This window comes from Crassostrea angulata, chromosome 8 (assembly GCF_025612915.1).
Source record: "Crassostrea angulata isolate pt1a10 chromosome 8, ASM2561291v2, whole genome shotgun sequence".
In the NCBI taxonomy this organism is placed as follows: Eukaryota; Metazoa; Mollusca; class Bivalvia; order Ostreida; family Ostreidae; genus Magallana; species Magallana angulata.
In genome coordinates this window covers 18396399-18418187 of record NC_069118.1, presented here as the reverse complement: position 1 = coordinate 18418187, position 21789 = coordinate 18396399, and the positions used below count along the sequence as shown (strand labels likewise).

The 21789-nt window shown below is 31.1% G+C and overlaps 1 protein-coding gene and 1 pseudogene across 1 annotated transcript; both read left to right on the top strand.

Annotated features, from left to right (window-relative positions):
* Window positions 1–2670: 2670 nt before the first annotated feature.
* Window positions 2671–9228, top strand: LOC128161757 (uncharacterized). Its single transcript, XM_052825149.1, has 8 exons — window positions 2671–2750; window positions 2875–2927; window positions 3239–3376; window positions 5615–5692; window positions 7789–7842; window positions 8167–8304; window positions 8556–8636; window positions 8888–9228. The coding sequence occupies exons 1-8, from the start codon at window positions 2671–2673 to the stop codon at window positions 9136–9138; spliced, it is 873 nt and encodes a 290-aa protein (XP_052681109.1). The 3' UTR covers window positions 9139–9228.
* Window positions 9229–13485: 4257 nt separating this feature from the next.
* LOC128160739 (uncharacterized) lies at window positions 13486–19287 on the top strand (annotated as a pseudogene).
* Window positions 19288–21789: the final 2502 nt, after the last annotated feature.

Here is a 21789-nt window from a genome sequence, read left to right as displayed (position 1 = left end):
TCCAGGCACTCCAAAGCATGCTGATGCAAACCATTTTTGTCCGTGTATTGTGCTCAATGACATGCACTTGATGAAATGACACCTAGATAATAAAAGTGCTTGACGTCCATAATAATCCCAAAAGGTACATAAAACTACCACCCAGTTGTAATGTGGAGGTGGCTCCCTTACTCAGAAAAACGCCACTGTCACAATTAGGGTCACTATAATAGAATTGTTTACAAAGCTAAGGAAATGGAATTATTGATGATGAAATATAATTATCATTATCAATTTTGTGTGAATACTCTTAAATACTTCAGTAGATGGTTTTTTCATAATGTTCTTGATTATTTAACAGGAATGACAGCAGAACAATCCACTGGATGGAGTTATAGCACTAATTAGAGATGCTGAGGTAATCATCATTATCAAGATTAACTTCATTCACTGATACACTCAAGATGTGAAGAAAATAAAATATGCGTAAATATAAAACTAAGATAAACTTTAATACTATTTTCAATGAAAGAAGTGCTGAAAATATATACCATTTCTATACCATAATGCTGAGGGATTATCATTATCGAAATAATTTGATTCACTGTTACGCAAGATATAGAGCAAATTAAAATTACATATAGTCAAATGAATAGAAACTTTGATACTATTTCAATGCTAGAAGTGCAGAAAACATGTTACATTTATACAATTTATACTTCTTTTTTATTGTATGCTGCAGTGACTGGGGGTCGGTCTGTCAAGATCAACATTGATGGGCGCCAGACAGAGATCTGTGAGAGTGGGGACTACACTAAATAAAGCAAAACAACTGCAGCAAGATGCTCATACATCAGAATGTCAGAACATTATTGCGTTAGATAGTGACTGGAAAAGGACACGTGCTATCAAAGAAATCACCCACATCCCTTTAAATTGTTGATACGTTTTGTATATTTTTACCAATTCATAAATCAAGTTTGGAAAGATATATCACTTGATTGTTATGCATGATATCTTCTTTATGACTACTTAAAATGCGTTCATGCATTATATTTAGAAATGATTTGAACCAGAGAATATCTGGAATTAAAACTTACATTATATTGTGGTTTCATTGATTTAGTAAAACTCAAAGTTAGAAGGAAAGTTGCATTACCAGATATTGACCGTTTGATTTCATATATGACACAAACAACCGGTAATCCTAAGTAATTAGTGTTTTCAATTGATGAGATCACACTATGATTAATTTTGAGGAGCTTTTAAGTTAGTACAGATAAATGGACAGGTCTCCTTTAGAGGGAAGTCAAATTATTATAGATTTGGTTTATTTTCTTTTTGATATGTGAATGTTTTAAAAGATTGATTTCAATTATCTAGTGCAATTCCTTTTTCTGAAATATGAGTGTTAAATGTTTTCATCTACATGTAGCTAGCTTTATTTCTAAAGGTATAGCAAAACGTCTGACAATGGCGAGATTTTTCAACTTTATGGCTCATTTGTCTGTCATATCGTACTTTTCGAAAATCTGTTCAAAGAGAACGAGATATTCGAATCTTGGACTTACATGTGTATAATTCCGGAATTTCGTGATTTGGATGCTACATGTATGTTACATGTATGAAGTACTGGTTGCAAAAATTTATCATTGATGTTTAAAGTTATTGATATAGTTTTGACCGAATGAAAACTTGTCCGTCAAACTGTTTCAATGTGTAATCAGGGGGAATATCCATGAACAGATGTAAGGAAGTAAAATTGCATAAAATATTAAATTTTTATTGATTGCAACGGAACGATCATTCATAATCAATGATTATATTTTGATTATAGACACCTGTTACACCAAGAATCAAACTTTGACTCAAGGGTTTATAAATACACATACCAGGAAGTTAAGGGCACATAAAGGAAAGGCACAGCTACAAAAAAAATATAACGTAAAACCGAAAATCAAAACATCCATAAACATGATAGAACTAACAAAAAATGACCGTAAATTACATCAGTCCTGGAACTATATCGAAATTTGCTTTATCATTTTGTTACTTGCACAAATCAAAACATTGTGAAAATGTACACTAGTGACAAAGAATATTCACCCACATTTATTTTCGCTCCTTTCGCCCTCGTTGGCAATGAGCGAATTAAAGAATGGCGAATTCAAATAATATTTGAATACTAAATATATATATAACATCAGAGCAAACACTAATACGAAGTTTACACCGCGAAGGAATGTTAAGGGAGAAGACAGTCTGACTCATGGTCGTCCACGTCGTCGAGGTGCTCCGTGATTTGGGAGATCCACATGGCTGTCCGGTTCATACGGGTCATACGGGCTGCTGATATGTGTGGCCGGTGGGGTCGGAGTTGAGGCTCGGATGGTTGTTCAGCATCAGCTAAGAACAAAATGCGGATGTTTCTAAAGCAGTTTGTGTTATATATGAATAGAATAGCTGAAATATACCTAAAAAGTTAAAATCATTTGAGACCTGCCTAAAAATTACATTTAAAAAACCCGACCCCCATCTATATCCCCTTCACATTTATTTAAACGATGTTAACATTACATAACCACTTACCATTGTTTCATGTGTCCTTTTCACACATTCACATAATTTCCTCAATATTAAATTCAGCAATATGTTTGATTAAGGATATTTAAATGCACTTTTGGAGAAAACATGTCCCCGAAGCATGTTTTAGGTTTTACAATTGTAATTCCATTGCTGTTGATCCTATACCTTAATACTTGCACAAAACGGTATGTTTTAAATTGTAATTTGCAGTTTTTTTGTTCTTTTAAATGTATCCGTATATTTAATTCACAAACAACTTGCTAATTACAGTAAGTCAATAATGATTGCATTACTTAAAATGTATTTCAGGGCTCTTGCAGAGTGTTTGACCAATTTTTACAAAGATGGGAACATGTGCAAAGGTATTGTACATTTTAAGATTAACAAGTAGTGTATAGAGATATGGATATAAATATTTTGTAGCTAAATAATCATCAACCTGGTAGGACACCATCTCAATTCAAAAAGTAGTTGTAGTTCTCGACGATGATAAATTGTTAATATTAAAATGGTATTTTCAACTTTACCAATAAATACGCATGCACGTAAGGTTTCAATCCTTACAGACTTTGTCATGGAAACTTCTGGTATAATATTTTATTCACTGTCAAAGTATATAATATGATCATTGTTTATCAAAGTATGCTACACACATTTACAATGCAATATGTAGAATGTCCGGCCGGTTACTACAATGACAACTGCTCAGATGTATGTCCTGAACCACTTTATGGCCTTCTTTGTGCCCAAAAATGTGACTGTTTGCCTTGTCATCACGTCTACGGCTGTTCTTCTACTCTCTTTATAGAAGGTAAGATACTCAGTACGTATTATAGATGTTACAATAAGAATGATGTTGGTACTTTTTTTTTATCAAGACTATTATTTCATGATAACTGTATCAACCAATAGCAAGTTTTGTTAACAAGTATTTACTTTTTGGTGATTTTTTGCGAATTTATTTATCTGATTTTCAGAATAAAATAACTTAAAGCGTTTATATAACGTAAACAAATATTTGCGTCAAAATTGTGCATACCTGTTAGATGCAATGAAATTTGTCAACGCAATATGTTATAAACTATTTAAAGTTTGTTGAATATTGTTTGGAAGCTTAATTTTATTTTATTGAAAAAATGTAACTATATTGTTTTTTTCAAAGATCTGGCATACTTGGGTTGCGCTTTTTATTTTCAAATTTAGAAGAAAAAACACTAAATAGGATATGCATACAATGATTGTTGTAATAAAACTGAAAAAAAACCACCACGAGGCTTGTTCAAAAAGTTAAGAGGACACGAGGAATCACTGAAACACCAGAATATATTGTGTAATTTGTAAATTATGAATAACTATTACATGTAATTGATAAGAACGTGTTCGTTGTGGGCATAGGGCTTATGGAAATCCGCTTTTGAGTTTTAAACGAAAATGTGTATTTTCGTAAGAAGTCTAGTCAGTCGAAGTAAATGTTTCTAGTTAATGGTTTTGTAATACCAACCTTCGAGACATGGAATGTGTTAAATAGATATTGTAAATTATCTGTAAGACATATTGTTGTTAATAAAAACCTTTGTTTTAATTATCGTTTAAGGAAGTTAACTGTACATACGAGGGTTGTCCCAAAATAATGTAGACAGGACACATAATTTATAATCTGTTCACTGCAATTTCATTAGACTTCTGTGTTTTCTTCAATGACCCTTTTGCAAACAATGCTGAAAAGTTCAAACCTGTACTTTATTCATTTCTCGAGAAAATGAATAATTATTAACAACAAGTTTTGTCAGGCGGCGCAATGTGCGACGTCGAAAATTTCCAGTTTTACGTTGTTGCTAAACCCTCCACATCGTTCACGATAACATTTATGTTTTATTTCCGAAAATGTCCTAGAAAAAATATTATCTTTGAACATGTACTCTGCGTGCACATTCAATATATATTTCTAGTTTTGTTTTGTTTTTAAATATTTTCTAAGTACAAACGATCTGTCGGCTCCAAACTTGCCCTGAATTACTTGTTGTCTAACGTCCGTCTTACCAAAATGTGACGTTCAACATTTTGACGTCCATTGATATCGTTCGGGGTTTCTTTTTTTCCACTTATTGTCATCATACTTGTTCAAATATTTTCAATGTTGTTTAACTACTTATTCACAAAACGCATTTCTCATCGATTTCGTTAATTTCATTTCCTTCCAAAGCCGCTTAAGATTTATTTCATGGTCTTTACAATATTGTATCAGTTACTGCTGCGCTGCCTTAAACGCTGACAACGTCATTTTATTACCTGTTAACTTTTCAACTTGTCACAAAACGCGATATAAAATATTTAAAAGTTTTGTTATAGCCAAAACATTTTCTGAGTATATGAAAGAATTATTATCAACTATCAGTGTATGTTTTATTTGAATTTTTTCATTCGAAAAGTACTTTTCCGCCCAATTTTCAATTCATTATGTTGATTTTAACTTTTTGTTTTTAACATTGCGCCGCATGTCGAATTTCTGATCTAACATGCTTTCATTTCACTAATTTAATCTCAAATAATATTCAATTTTAAAACATTATTTGAATGCAAATTTCTTGAACCCTTTGTGGCACACATTTCATCTTCCTTTGTTTTCGATTAACTGAATAACGCCACTTGTCTACGCTATTTTGGGACAACCCTCGTACATGTGTGTGATTGACACATGAAAAGCATTATCTGATACAAACATATGTGTGTATCGATTAGGAGGAATTTCGGAATGAATAATATTGATATCACATGAGTTGGCAGATTTAAATAATTGTATCATTCTTGTGAATGATTAGAAGTAGTTCTTTACCAGGTCAAACAATAATTGAATATTTAAACCTGTGATGAAATACTCAAAGATATCACATGATAAAAATCAGCATAAAAATGTTATGATGCGAATATGCGTATTGTCATTTTAATAGTTGATATTGTTTGCTTCTACACTGTTTTAAAACCATTAAACTGATAAATAAAGCAAAATAGATTAATGAATTTTAAAAACAAATTCCCGTTTGTTCAACAGAAACAACAAACGATGATTTTGAAACTCGGAGTAAAAAGGAAGACAACAAGCAGGCATCCGGAAACAGAACAATTTCTGGTAGGATTATAAAAATTACGATTGAATATGTTATATGTTTCTTATTCATACACATGTATATTTAGTCGAGGAATTTACTTATGCTGCCTATTTACTCAACTATTTAGCATAAACACAGTCTCAGCTGGTGTTGATGCAGATACTGCTGATGTTGAAAGTATTAGAACAAAATGTGAAGTGCAGTACTGTGTTGTTCAAAAGAATTCTAAATTAAAAAAAATGAACTTGCATTTGATATATTTTATTTGGAATGTTTAAATTATTACACAGATAATTGAAAGCTAGATACTATAACATGCAATTATGTTTGTTAGTTTATTTGTGCAATTTCATGACCTGCTTTTTAAAAAATGATTTTAATTACAAAAGTAATGCTAAATAATGATTTATCTAAACGTTAAATACTCGCGTCACGTATTGGTAGTCCGAAGTGATGATTATTGTTCTCGAGTATTTGAAACTTAGTTCAATTCAATGTAAATTCATACGAGACGAGAATGAACAAAAATGATGAATCATTTGATTACGTATTTCGCAAATATGCGTATTATTACATTTGTAAGACCAGAATATTAAATTAATAATTCTTATCAAATCTTAGATATGAACAAAAATATTTTATGCCAGTCTGATTAAACCATTTCATAAATGCCTTTTTATAACCTACTTGGAGGTGATTTATACTTTAGAATGATATCATCATCAAGTGTAAGTTCTGAATTAGATTAGTAAGTTGTTTTTTAAGCTATGGTTCGATTCCATCTGTGGGCAAACTTTGTTTCAAATTAGCGGCATATTAAAAACACCGATTTATTATTTTTTTAAATGTAGAATTGTGCATTTTGTATATTTAAATTTGATCAGTGTTACTCGAGACAGGTGCCACATTTAAAAAAAAAACAAGCCGAGCAATAACTGCTGCGTTTGCCTTTCCAGAACATCAATAGGAAATGGTACAATTTTGTGGGAAGTACTGCAAAGTAGATTCAGTTTGTTCTTTGCAAAGATTGTGTGCACTGGTTTCATTTGGTAACAATTTTGCGAAAAATACAGGCGGAAGGTTAATAGATTAGACAAAAATAGGTGAGGGCCAGTTAGAGTTTTCCGTCCCCTTGCCATCCCGGCATCAGGTACGTCCCCTTATACAAATGATGCAGCTGTTAATACGGATAAGAGTTCAGTTGAATGTACCTGACAGTGAATGATGATAATGTTCGAACGCCCCGCAAACATTCTTCTACATCTACAAACATCACTCTTCCAGTTATATCTGTTAGAAAAATTAGGGCTAATTGCATTATTTGTCGCAAAGAGTCAAGGGTTTGTGACATTTGAAATTGCGTCACGCAAGACCTGCGATAGCTGCTAATAAGTTCTTGGTTAAAAATAAACGCATAAAAAACATCTATTATATTAAAGATAATAAACTAAAAATAAAATTAAAAGATAAAGTAAAAAAAGCGTCCATCACTCATACTGCTCGGACAACGACTGTGAAACCTTATTTTCTCAATCACTATACATTATGAGAACTAGATACTAAGAGTTTACTGTGTATGGTCCAAAACCAAGAATGGAACGGAAATCAATATGCGTTATATAAAGACACAAACATGCACAATTATATAAAGTGAAACTTTTAAAACTTTTTAAAAATAAATTTTACGAAAATAAGTTTTAAATTTTGATATTTAGAAATTTTGAAATAAGTATAACAATTTCCTTAAATGATGTCATAAACATTACATGACCATTTTATATTGATTTATGAATCCTTTTCACACATTCACAAAATGTCCTCAATATTTAATTAATCGATATGTTTGATAAAGCATAGATAGATAAAGGATGTCTAAACAAACTGTTGGAAAAATCATGTACTCTAAATATGATTTTGGTTTTACAATTGTACTTCCATTGCTGTTGAACCTCTACCTCAATGGTTGCTCTAAAGGGTATGTTTTGTTTATTTGTAATCTGCATTTTGATATGTTTTTTGCTAAGTCAGTCTGTAAGTTTATTTTACAACCAGCTTGCTAATTACAGTAAGATAATAACAATTACATCACTAAAAATGGATTTCATGGCTTTTGCAGACAGTCCATTAGAATGTTCGACCAATTATTACAAAGATGGGAACGAATGTAAAGGTATTAAACTATTCGAAGATTAACAAGTAGTTTATAGAGAAAGAAATAGAGAAATCATTTTGTAGCTAGATAATCATCAACCTGGTAGGACACCATCTCAATTCAAAAGTTGGTTGTAGTTCTAGACGATGATAAGTTATTAATATCAATATGGTATTTTCAACTTTACCAATAAATACGTATGCACGTATTTATGGTTTAAATCCTTAGAAACTATGTCATGCAAGCTTCTGGTATTATCTTAACCACTATCAAAGTATATAATATGATTATTGTTTGTCAATGTATGCTATAAATTATAAACATTCACAATGCAATATGTAGAATGTCCGGTTGGTTACTACAATGACAACTGCTCAGATATATGTCCTCCATCATATTATGGTCCTCGATGTGCCCAAAAATGTGACTGTTTGCCTTGTCATCATGTCTACGGCTGTTCTTCTTCTCCCTTTATAGAAGGTAAGACACTCTCAGTACATGTTTCAGGAATAACCATACATTTGAGACTAGTTTTGTACTTGTTCATCAATACGTTTTTCTTAATAATTAATATTATCAACCAATAACGTTGTTTGCTTATACATGTAATTACCAATCTCCTGATTATTACATATGATTAACAAACTGATGCTTTGTATATTTGTTTTATAGTATTATTTTGGTGCTATACCAAAAAATGATTAAATAAAACAAAAAAAATTTTTCGCCAGAGACAGCGAGCGATTATATTTCAACTCGGGATAAAATAGAAGACAAAACGAAAGCATCAGGAAACAAATTAACCACTTCTGGTAATGATACTCTCGTTACATGTAAAAGAATGTAACTATTTGATTGAGGCTACTTTTGTACTTCTTCATTAAGACAATTGAATATTATCAACAAAAAACATGGTCTGCTTAATTTCCAATCTCCTGATGAATCTTTATTATGTTTCGATATACAAATTGATGCTTTGCATATTTATTTTTATAGTATTACTTTGGTGCATGTCGTCACTATGCCAAATAAAAAAATATAAACGCTCATTCATTTTTACTAGAGACAGCGAGCGATTACATCCCAACTTTGGATAAAATAGAAGACAAAAAGCAAGCATCGGGAAACAAATTAACCACCTCTGGTAGAATTATAATTATTTCAATAGGATCTGTAGTATGCTTCATATTAATGCTTGTAATAATTCGAGAGTTGTGGTTAGGTTGCCAATTTCCTCAACCTACTGGCAAACGGACAATCATTAATGATGTTTATGAGGATATTGCTGAAATAGACAGTGTGAGAGTAGAATGAAATTCGGTGCTGTTCAGGAACTCCCAAAATGATACAAACTATAGAAGTGAAAACAGTGTAATAACCAATTTCGAACTAATTTTATATTATTGAAACAATATATTACATACCAAAAAAACCTATTTAAATTTTATTTAGATTTCTATTCAAATATTTTAGTTAATGATTTGCTGTAGATATTTTTATGAATATGAGTAATTTTACATTTAAATTTAAAAATATTAGTATGGTTATCCGCAGTTGAGAACTTCATTATATGATCTTATAAATATTCAAGAAATTTTTTTGAAACAAAACTAATAAGGAAAAGAGGATAGCAAACACGAAGAGCTTTAAAATTTGACGAGAGTTTTTGTGTACGGTTTCCATTTTGGTTCAATTTTGTTGAATATTCTGCAAGTATTCGCACTAACTCCGGGATAGTACACAACTACAGAGATGAATTATAGAAATTTACTGCGATAAATGGGTTCCAGTGCTTTTGCGAAGAACGGAGAGGTCAAGAATTTGAACCTGTACGTCTACGGATACGTTTGAAACTTGTACAAGTTTGTTACAAGATAAGCTTCAAATCTGCATGTGTACTCTTATGAGTAAAACAATTTGATATTTTCAACATATTCAATGTACCATACTGTGTATGGTAAAATTTGATATCTATTATATAATTCAGTGTACAGTCGATTTTGATTTATCCTCTCATTCACTTTCAATATTGTTTACGCTTATACTATATTTTAAGTTTTAAAAACTACAAGTCTATAGCCCATGCACTTTTGTTTCTTCACTTTTATACAATATGTAGAATTACGCGAAATGCAGAAATTACGACGCAATGAGCATCAAATTAGGATATTCTCCTAGTTACCGATACTCATACACGTAAACTTTTCCTTGCTTAAACTCTCTAATAAATGCATTTTGCTACTGGACCTACATTATTTTACCGACAGTTTGTGCGAGTTTTTTACTGTATTGAGCTATATTGTTTTTTATCAAATTTAAAGTGACGTATTATTTACGTAAGCAAGGTTACAAGGGATTCTAATGAAATTTGTGAATGATGGTTGTATCCATAGCATGTTAATCGTCAGCTTACGATCTTTAATGACTTAAAAGAGACGAATGATGTTAATGTTAAAAAAAATGCTGATATAATAAAATGAGAGAATTTTAGTGGATTCTCACGATATTGCTTGTTGCCTTGGAAAGACAAAATGCTACAGATCTAAATAAAAATCAGAGAGTAATTACTTGAAATTCCTTCACACTTTTTTTCAATGTACTTATCGTTATTCATTTGAAAGTTAAAAAAAACACTGATAACAAATTCTTAGTTTTCTCTGATACACCTTTTGTTCAGATTGTTAAAAAATACAATGATACTAGATGATCTTTGTATTGAATTATCTGACAAACAAAATTATTAAAAAATTAAAAGAACAAACTATTGTTTTGAAAAGAATACCGAATATCAGCAGTAAATTATGTATAATATTTTTTGTTTATGGACAAACAGTTATTTACAGACATTAAATATGAATGAATTATGAGATATTAGAAGATAATTTTTTCTAATGATAAATTAAATTTTTTTTACTTACGTTTATTCATTTTATTTTTATAAACAGTTTTAAAGTACATGTATGATTTTAAAATGGTTTTTTTAAATTTCTATTTTTCCCTTTGACCACCCATTCATACATGTACATATATTCGCATTAGTTAAGTGTTTGTTTTAAATTTACACAGGTAAAGGGAAGATAAAAAAAGAGTGAATTAATTATTGTTCTCGATGCTAAAACATATAAAGTAATACATTACTAGTTTTGTTTAAAAATATGTTTCCAGAGAGACCACTGGTTATTAAAAATTAACAATTGCTCCACATCTTTCAATGTAATATTTTATTTTCAAATGGCATAAAAAGGTCACACATTATATCTGGAATTATACTTTGTAACAAGCATGAATATAATAAAATTCATCACATTGGTGATACCATTTAATGGTGTCTCACCTAAAATAAATATTGATAACATTAAAACCGACTCTATCAGAGGTTGTTGTGTATATATGCAGGCTGAAATTTCTCACCAGAGGTAATATTTTTCACACATAACTAACACATGCAGTATAGTTTTATTTCAGTGTCACAAATCTACAGCAGTCATAAGATTTAATTTTGATTTTTTTATGGTAGTACATGTTACATACATGTACAGGGAAAATCCTATGAAGGATTCTGTACTGTGAGCATTGATAGGACGAATCAATTGTAATTTTTAAACAATCTTTAAACACATTTTGTAAACATATATTAGCAAGTCCATGTGAAGACCGCTCATCATTCCATTTATATACTGAAGTTGGATTAATATTGTTTTTGTTAACACAATTATAAATCACTTTTTTACTTTTTTCATTTAATAGAATTATTTCAAAATAAAAAAGGTTGATATGGACTACCTCTTTTTTGAACAACATTTTTGTTCAATGACATACATTTTAAAAAATGGAAATAATAGAAATAATACTATTGTACTGCATTAGACTTGAAATATTGAATATTTGCTGAAACATATTTTTTATAAAAGGTTGCCATCATTTGATAAAAATTTACATTTTAACACCATTTTAATACCGTTGTTTGTAGAAAACACTGTTGTTATTAACCCTTATATGAGAATTAAACCATTAAACTGGAACATACAAAAAAAATTTTTTTGCATACATTTCATTTTCAGTATTCTTCATGACACATAGCCATGAGGTAAAAACATCACACCAAAAATCATTATTTTTCGGTATCAAAATATCTGAGATAAATGAATCACTAAAATCATATATTCTGTTTACTATGTCTCTACCATTCACCATCTCTACCGTCAAATCTAACCAATACATATCAAACATACTCATTTTGGGCTGTGTATATTAAATGGTGCCAATTAAGTAATGCACACGGGATCCTCAAAGGTTATAATGACGAGTTTCATTAACACGTCACAAACGTTGAACGCTATAAACCGCAACTGTCAAGCTTTGCGCCTTTTACCATAGCTTTTCCATTAATATGAACTTACCCTTAGGAAACGATAGGAATTTTAAGGTATAAATCACATTTGCAGACAAGGCATGATTTTAAAAAAGGTAAATATTAAACCATGACTTTTTGAGATATACAGTCTCATAACTGCAGCGATGTGTTCATACAAATTTTCATAACGCGTTAACGCGCGTTACACAATTTGTATGCACACACCGCTTCAGTTATGAGACTGTATACTTAAAAGAAATCATTATCCAATGCTGTAATAAAACCCTTAAAATCACACTAAGATTTTTGTGATCAAACTTTCAATATATTAGATATGAAATATGATAGTTATGGATGGACTACCTTAAAGGGGCATGGTCACGATTTTGGTCAAAAATTATTTTTCCCATTTGAATAATTACAATGCTTCAGTGAGGCATTCTTAATAGGCAAACAAAATTTGAGTGTCATTTGGTGAGTTATAAGCGAGTTACAGAGCTTACAATTCTTTGACATTTAAAAAAAGCTTTTGTTTACATTTGGAATGTTGAAGAAAAAATTTCAAATTTAGACCTTAAATGAATGTGTTAAACGTTACGAACTGTTAATCCATGCTTGAAATGAATAAGAAGATAGAAAAATCAGCTTGAAAGATGTTTTAATTTGTAAATTGTACCTATGTAAACAAAAAAAACAGGGCACGAGCTTTGTTAACATGACACAGATTTGTGAGCTCTGTATCCAGCTTAAATCTTAAAGACTGACTCTCAAATTTCATTTGATCTTTAGAAATGCATTTCTAAAGCATTGTAAATAATAAAAATAGAATTTGACGAAAATCGTGACCATGCTTTTTTAAAGACGAAAGGTACGATTAAACGGTTTTTTTTTTAAAAATCTGTTTAAATAACGTTACTTCCACCATGTTGCCGTACATATGTTTACGTTAATTTGTAAGGCAGTAACAGATGCCTTTCATCCAATCACGTCGAGGCATTTTAGTCTGAGGCAAAACAATTTATCTTATGACGTTGCTTGCAGTTTATCAATCTTCGACGTTTGTTACCTCATCATAGAACCAATCCTTTAACTTTTGACCCTCTACTCCGATTATTGTGTTTGGACTTACATCGTTTTCCACACTCGTCAATATATATGTGGAATGCAAATAGAATAATATTCAAAAATTTTCTATTTAACACAATCATAAATTTCCTTAATGCTTTTTATCTGTTAATTATTTCCTCATTTACAGAGATGAAATATAATGTTAAATGGGAATTATTGCATTTTTTGAATAAAACATATACCCAAATTCTCATTGTGGATTTACAGTTGCCATTCCATTGCTGTGGACAGTCCATTTAAATAATTTCACAAGGTATGTTTTCGGAAAGTTTCGTTACTAGGAGTGGAACAATTAATGAGTCTTTTGACCAAATACATACTTTTATCTCTGTACAATACTTGTTGTGTAAGTGTGCCTTTTATTATAAACATTTCAATAGTGTTTTCAAATCACGTTCATCCATCTTATGACATTTATATGTAAGCATTACCTATTATCTCAATCGATCGATTTCGGGAGAGAGAGAGAGAGAGAGAGAGAGAGAGAGAGAGAGAGAGAGAGAGAGAGAGAGAGAGAGAGAGAGAGAGAGAGTATGCCTGTTTTCAGTCAGATTAATCTTAATTTACATCCCATCGTGATTTTCAGAGCTTTTGCAGACAAAATTCAAAAGTGTATCCACAATTATTATAATGATGGAGGCATTTGCAAAGGTATTGCACTTTTAATTTATAGGAAACATAAAAATGTAACAATATGTATGACCATATAAATGAAGCTAATTCAATGACACCACATCTTTTCAGCTACATTTCAAAACTTTTAATATTTACATGTAGCTACCAATTAAAACAAAAGAATACGTTAATTTTCATACAATTGCAAATCTCTACTTTGTATGTGATATAACGAGATCTAGAGTTGAAGTAATCGAACGACGTGTACATGTTATAAAATATTTCAGGAGTCAATTCAAATCTTATCAATTAACATGACTGAATGTATTGTGTTCATGATTTACAAAGAACTAAAACTATGTAATTTAAGAGTTAACGTTAATAAAGAGCTATTAATTGATTGTTAAAAGTAAGTAAATTAACTAAATAACTGTTGATGTATACCAGTACGTTACTTAAAAGAAACAGCCAGATCGTATTCTATGGGAATTTGAGTCTATCATCAAAACAAGTTTAGCTTTAAAAAAAGCTTACCGTCTTAAGAGCAAACTATAAACAGCAATTAGTTATCAAAGACAAATGACTTTTTTTTTTATGTCACCTTCCTCTACATGGCGTTTGGAACATTTTTATATCATTATGTGTCTTTTAAGCCTGCGTGTCTAAAATTGAGAAATGCGTAACACGAGTTAGAAGTTGAGATCGACTATAGTATGATAAAAGAGATCTTAGGAAGGGTCGTAGACTCGTATTATTTTGATAAAATCAAAGTTATATCGCTGCATTTAGCATTTTGTTTAACAAATATTATTACCTATCGATTTTACATTTTTGTATTTGAATAAATATAATAAAAGAAAAGCAAATAATTTCAATAGCTATAATAGAATATTGTTTTCAACTAATTGGACCTGAAAATCAAAGACTGAAATTCATTCACAGCAATTTGCGTCGCTTTTTCTATTTTTAACTTTTTAAGATATGAAATCTACAAAATTTGTTAAGTCGTACGTGAAAAAATTGATCAGAAAATTAACTCCCTTGCACCGAACATATTTTCAACCAATGAAAAAATTGAAAATTTTCACAGCATGTATTTTCTTCCAATCACAAAGGAGAGGAAGTGCACAACCCGGAGACTGCAAATTATTTCAACTCTTTATACCGTATTGCAAGAAAGACGGTATTTACTATTTTGTGCAGTCTGAGATTTTTCATAGCACTCCTTTTTGATAAATGTAATTCTTCAGGCACTGAACGATACAAAATTAATCAATATTGTGTCATTTACGATAGATAATTCGTTAAAATGCAGCATATTTTGATTTGAAACGGTTAAGCTGAATGTAATTTCGACGATTCTCATAAAACTATCCGTGTATGTGATGTATTGCATAATAAAATATAGTTAAAAAACATTAGAGGCTTACGAATAGATTGCTCGAAATAGAATTTTTTCGTATAGATTGGATATAGTATGTTGTAAAGAAGCAAGGAGTTTTTGCAAGATAGCCCTAGTAATTGGTATTCTCACATCAGTCATCGGTTTGCGCTTACGAGCTCCAGTTAATACTTTTGTAAAATAAATGATAAGCATGGATCTTGGAGACCATTGAGTTAATGGACGTGACTGATGGCAAAAAGATGAGATGTTATCATCGACAGCGCATAATCTTGTGAGAAAAGAAAAGCATTATAGAGAATTGATATGTGTTGTTGAACGGGGATATCCGTTTGTAAATTGTACTTTTCCGCAAAGTTCCCAAACGTCGACCAAGCGTGAGTGTATGATGATGAAGTTGACGCAGTCAAACCGGAATCCAGAAGTTTGTTCACAACCGGGTCAAATTGGATATGTCTGAAGACTAGGAATCTCAACTGGTTGTTTTTCAAGGTGCTAATAGTAGAAATTGCTGTACCTTGGAACGAGAAAGCAAATCAAATAGTATATTTTCTGTTTATGTTCAATGTTTTGCTTTAAAGTAGATATTATATTCGAGACAGCAACGAGCTCGTGAACAAGAGCCGTGATATCTTTCTCCGTGCATGTTTGTTTATAACAAGCACCAATGTCTGATTATCCGTGTTAAAAAAATATACTTGTTAGTCAACATATTTCCCCACAATTTTATTGAAAGAACAATAAGAAAAAGTTCTAAGACTGCAATATTTTATATTGCCAGTTAGTATCCCAGTTTCCATAGAACCACTGAGTACCGAATATCGCTGCATAACCGCTCAAACCCGAAGCATCTGTGTACAATTTAAGCTCATGCGAAACACCTTGACCACTTATCTGGGAGGAAAATCGAAGATCCATTGAATTTATCAAAAAAATATTCCCAAACTTTCAAATTCTCTTTCACTTCTTTTGTCATGCTGATTTTGTACAAAATCTTACTGATACCGATGTGTCTTTGCAAACTTTATTCTATCTATGCACTTTACTATTTTTTCATGAGACAACTTAGACTCCATCTTGCACAAATCCAGCTCATAGCCTAAGTAAGTTACAGTCTGAAGAGGACCAGAAGTTTTCCCCAGGAATATTGGAACGCCTCTGTCAATACACAGTATAAAATGCCTTCAACTGTCAAACACATATTACAGTGTAAGGAGCAATTGTGGGTGATTATAAAATCGTCTACTACATGAAAAATACACGAAATCCCCAGTTTGTTTTGCGCTATCCACTCTAGCGCCGTCGAAAAACGTTTAAAGATCATCCACGAAGAATTGAGACCAGTTATGCAAATTGAAGACATGTATCCACATAATACTTATTCTTCCATTTAAAACAAGCGAATCTGAATTAAGTTGATTATCCTAAAGGCAGAATTTATATCAGTTTTGCAACAATACGGACCAACTCCACAGTTCCTGATGTGACTGATGGCATCTCCAACCGAACAAATGATCCCTTGCGTGGAATGCCATCATTAACTGATTGGTTTGTAGGATAAGATAAATGATGCATCATTCTAAATTCACCTGTTACCTTTTTCTCTACCAAACCTAATTGGGAACATTGTGCGTCAGCAAATAGTTTGGAATCATTTGGACCTAACACTCTGCCCTTTAAAAATTCTTTAAGAACATTTTCATCAATTATATCCGGACAAATATACGCTGATCTAAGATTTTAAGACTCTACACCAGGACATTCACAAACAAACCCTAATGAAAAATCATTTGAAATACCATTTTTTATAGTTTGTCTCAGTTTCGATGTAACTAGACAGCCAATCTGCAAGTCTATTTGGTTGGATTAGTGTGGGCCCTTGCTTGGTAAGAGGGGTTGACTTCGACGAATTGGCAAATTTGGTTGGCTGTGGTGACTGATACATAAATCTTTGTAAGACATGAGAGTGCCGCTGATGTTTTGTGCACTGGATGAATGGGTTCGAGCCACCACAGTTGTAACACCTGTGCTGAAAACGACATGCAAGACCTGCATTGCACTGCTTACCTAATTGAAACTGGAAACAAGCTTCTCTTGGGATAGTTCTACTCAAATCTTATGTGAATTAGTTGCTTTGATAGATTGAGAAGACGTGTGTTTAGGTAAAATTCAATATGAACGTCTCTCCAATGCACCTGGACTTGTTCAATTAAGGATCGGAAGTCCTTATCGTAACAATACAAGTTATTTTCTGCATCTGCAATGTCCCTGACCGCTTCTAGATGTTTTGCGAGTTTAGCTTGATCATGTGGATACTTTATGCAATAAATTGCCATATACCTATTCAAAGCTGTAATCCAGTCGTTCATAGAGGACATTTCACATTCCTATCATCTCACTTCGCTTGGGGAATTGTAAGCATACTTGGCCTCATCGAATTCTCTTCCTTATATTGTTTGGTCCGGAGTAGCAGACTACTGAAATCCACGTACTGCTTGGAACTATTCAAAGATGTTACCCGTGCGGTGTTCTGAAAGAGAGTGAATTAGCACGTCTTTCCAAACAAGTTCTTTGATAAAAACATAAAATCTAAGATAGGAGATCCAATCCATGTTCTTTGGGAAAAAAAGTTTCATAATTACATTGTTTTGTAAAAGACATTTTAGTTTGCAGCATTACACTTCTTGAATATGCGTTTAACATACTTTTAATGAAGTAATGCCTTTATCGTATTAGTGCATTCTTTTTTAAAGCAGTATGGCGTCGTTCGAAAGCTTTATGATCTTTATCTTTTTTTTGGTTATGTTCCTACAGAAAATGTTATGTTGCTTCTGTTTACTAAATAATGACTTTAAAAGGCGTTTTTATGTTTTTTTGCTTTAAAACACAGTTTAAACAAGCATTATTTCGCACAACCTCATGTTACCATTTGCCTGTTTCTGAGTTGTAAAGCTCTTTTAAATATGCTGCATATCTTTTTTTCAAGGAACAATACATCTTTTTTTTTTCATTTATTTCAGATTTAAACGTTATATCTTTATGTTTAGAATGTCCGTCTGGGTATCATGGAGTCAACTGCTCAGCTGTATGTCCAGCATCATATTATGGCATTTTGTGTCTCCAAAAGTGCAATTGTTCACCTTGTCATCATGTCTATGTCTTACTATTTCTAGTGTAGCTGGAGAGAAACTAAGCACTCTAAGTAAACATAAAAATATTACATAAGTTTGTTTATTAATCGTGGATCAAAATATTTGGCAATTTTCTCCCACTCAGTTCATAAACTCATTTAAATATAATGGCTAACATTTAAAATAAATCTAGCATATATAAAACTGTAGATAATATAATTATAACAAAAAACCTCATCTTATTTGTACTTATTTTGCATATATTATATCAAAAAGATATATTTTAAAGAGGAAATTAATTTGTGTAGTTAAAGTTTTAGAAATGTTTTAATATATCTAAAAATTTCATAGGATTGTTTATATCATATGTTAGTCTGACCGTCACTGAAAGGGTTGTATTTAACAATAAAAGTAAACAACTTAATTAAAATATTCTAGAAACAACAATACATGAATATGAGATCAAAGACAAAGTAAAGAAAACCACAAAAATGCAAGGTACATTTACAAATGAACATTTAAACATTCTTTTAATTAAACGTTCTGACACTCTAATTTCTAAACTGACTCTACATCTACACAAAGTAAACGATGATCATTATATACGAGTTGTTTTTTTTTTTACAGAGTTAACCAACTACGAAAATGGAAACAAAGATAGAGTAAACTGTACAAACCAAACACCAGAATACAAGGCCAATTCTGGTAGGAATGTAATTATATATGTTGGAGCTGTATTGAGTTTTATATTAATATTTGCAATTATTCGAGAATTTTCTTTATGCTGCCGATTTCCTGGGCCTACTGGCCGACATCTATACAGACATTGGTGAAAAGGAAAATACTAGAGCAGTATGAAGTGAAACTATATTTCTGTTCATGGGCCACCACAAATAATAGAATTTAAATCGTAACTAATATAATATTCAGTTGGAGAACGATGACATTATGAAAGTAAATCTGTTCTTGATTTAAAAAGTGTGTACACTAATATTACAGGACGCCAGAAGATGGTTGGTTATATGCGTATGAAATATCAAAGTACTAAAAGTACTGAAAGCGGGTGGCAAGCTTGTTTGCATGTTGCTGGGAATACATGCGTTAAGATTAAATTCTTTGGCAAAATGTAGTTCCAATACAAATTTTACCATTTAAGTTTAAGCTTAAAGTTTTTAACTTGAAGTTGTGGTTAACCCGGTAGAATACACATCATTTTCCTATTTATATACAGTATTGCCCAACATTCTTAAGGTATTTTGTATTTGATTTATATTGTTAATTGACAATTGTAATCTAAATGTTCTTAAATATATATAATGAATTCAGAAGAAAGCAAAATTTATTATTTTCGCTCAAGTAAACACTGGATAAATACTCTGAAACGAATGAAAGAAATCGATAAATTGTATATTAAGGACGGTACATTGTATTCCAATATATACTGAGTTACGCACTTCCGATACAACAACTTGACATATGTTTTACCACAGACAGTCCGATGTAATGATGTTTACAAATCGATACCAAAATGCAGAAATCCAATACAGTTTACATTTAAAGAAATAGCGAGAATCCAATCTCCCAGAAGTAAAATAAAATCATTATACTTGATGAAAAAAAGTTACGTGTACATAACAAACAAAAATCGCATTTTATAAAATGTAAGAAGGTAATAGTTGTGTCTATAAATGACAATCACACATTTGTTCTGTGAAGAAGTTTTATTTATAATTTTTACCATTAAATTGTAGCATGCATCATTGGGTATGCATATTTTCATTATAAAATTAACCATATTTTGATAATGAACCTATTTTAATTATAATTGATTTTACACGCCTTGTACAACTTGTAGATTTACGCGGAATGCAGAAATCATGACGTAATCTTGACGCAATGCCCAAATAAAATGGATTCTCATAATCACAAGTATTCGTACACGAACACAATTAAATGTTTAACCTAATTATCTAACTTGTATTTTACTGCTGGTTAGTTTCAGTTTACTTTAAGAACACATGTTTATTTTATCAAGCCACATAATGTTTTATCAGAGAATGATTGAAAGCAAAGTATCATATTAACATTTAGTTTATCAATAAAACTTCTTAGGTTGCTGTAGATTTTCAAATGCATTTAACAAAAAAAAAATAGTTTTCGAATGTATTATCTAAACATTGAACAGATGCTTCAAGTATTGGTGGTCCGAAGTTGATAAAGTCATTGAAGGCTTCATGTTAAGGTAATATGAATACTTTTGAAAGATCCAAAGTGAAGCTGAAATAAGTAACTTCAATGATAACAAACGAACGAATGTTTACCTTGACCAGAGTTCTTGTCCAGGGTTTCCGTTCAGTTTTGTTGAAGAAAATGAAAGAGGTCAAAGGGACTGATATACTACGATGAAGAATATGTAACAGTAATTATAGTTTGTTACTGGTAAATGTGATAGTTAATCTTAACATAAGTCGTTAGTTGTTAAATAACCAAAACCGCATTGTGTTTTATCATAAATTAAGTGACATATGTTTGCAGCAAATTATTAAACGTTTACATGCGATTGCAATATATGATTTAAGCGTGTATGCACGCATTATGAATCGTGATTTTAATTAAGAACGATTAAAAAAAGAAAGTGACCAGAGCCTTTTTATAATTTTAATCTTCTTTTATTTGAATAATCAGATTAAAACTGTTTTTTGAATTTCAGTACATGCACTTAAATGCGGACATAAAAGAAATATATAAGATTAAACAGGACAAAACCCCATGTATTTCCCGAAAATCCGTATTCCAAGTCCGGTATAATTTTTTTCAATTATGTATCGCTCGTGAATTTTATCAATTAGAAAACATTCGTCTACTCGAATTTTTCCGACAAAATATTCAAGATAACTGTTCAATAGGGCCGAGTACCTAGTACTTTGTAAATGTTCAACTGTACTCAAGATAACACTGGAACTAAAAGATATGATTCATTTTAACAATGCATAAATGTATTAAACATTTAGAATCTTAAATACCCCATTCAAATTTTATCCCGAAAAAATCAGTTCTGAATAAAATAACAAAAGATGACAAACTTCAAGTCTTGATATATCATTAATTATTTCCTCGAAAGAATTCGGAAACATAACCGCTTTACATTTTTAATGAATTAATCAATTTGATTTCCTCAACGCTTTTTCTAATCATAAATTATAATCATTTCCCTATTTATCTAGATATAACACAATCAGACTGCATATGTATCGACACACTTTAAATTAAAATATGTACTCAAAATCTGTTTTTCAATTTACGAGTGTAATCCCATTGCTGTTCACAATTTACAA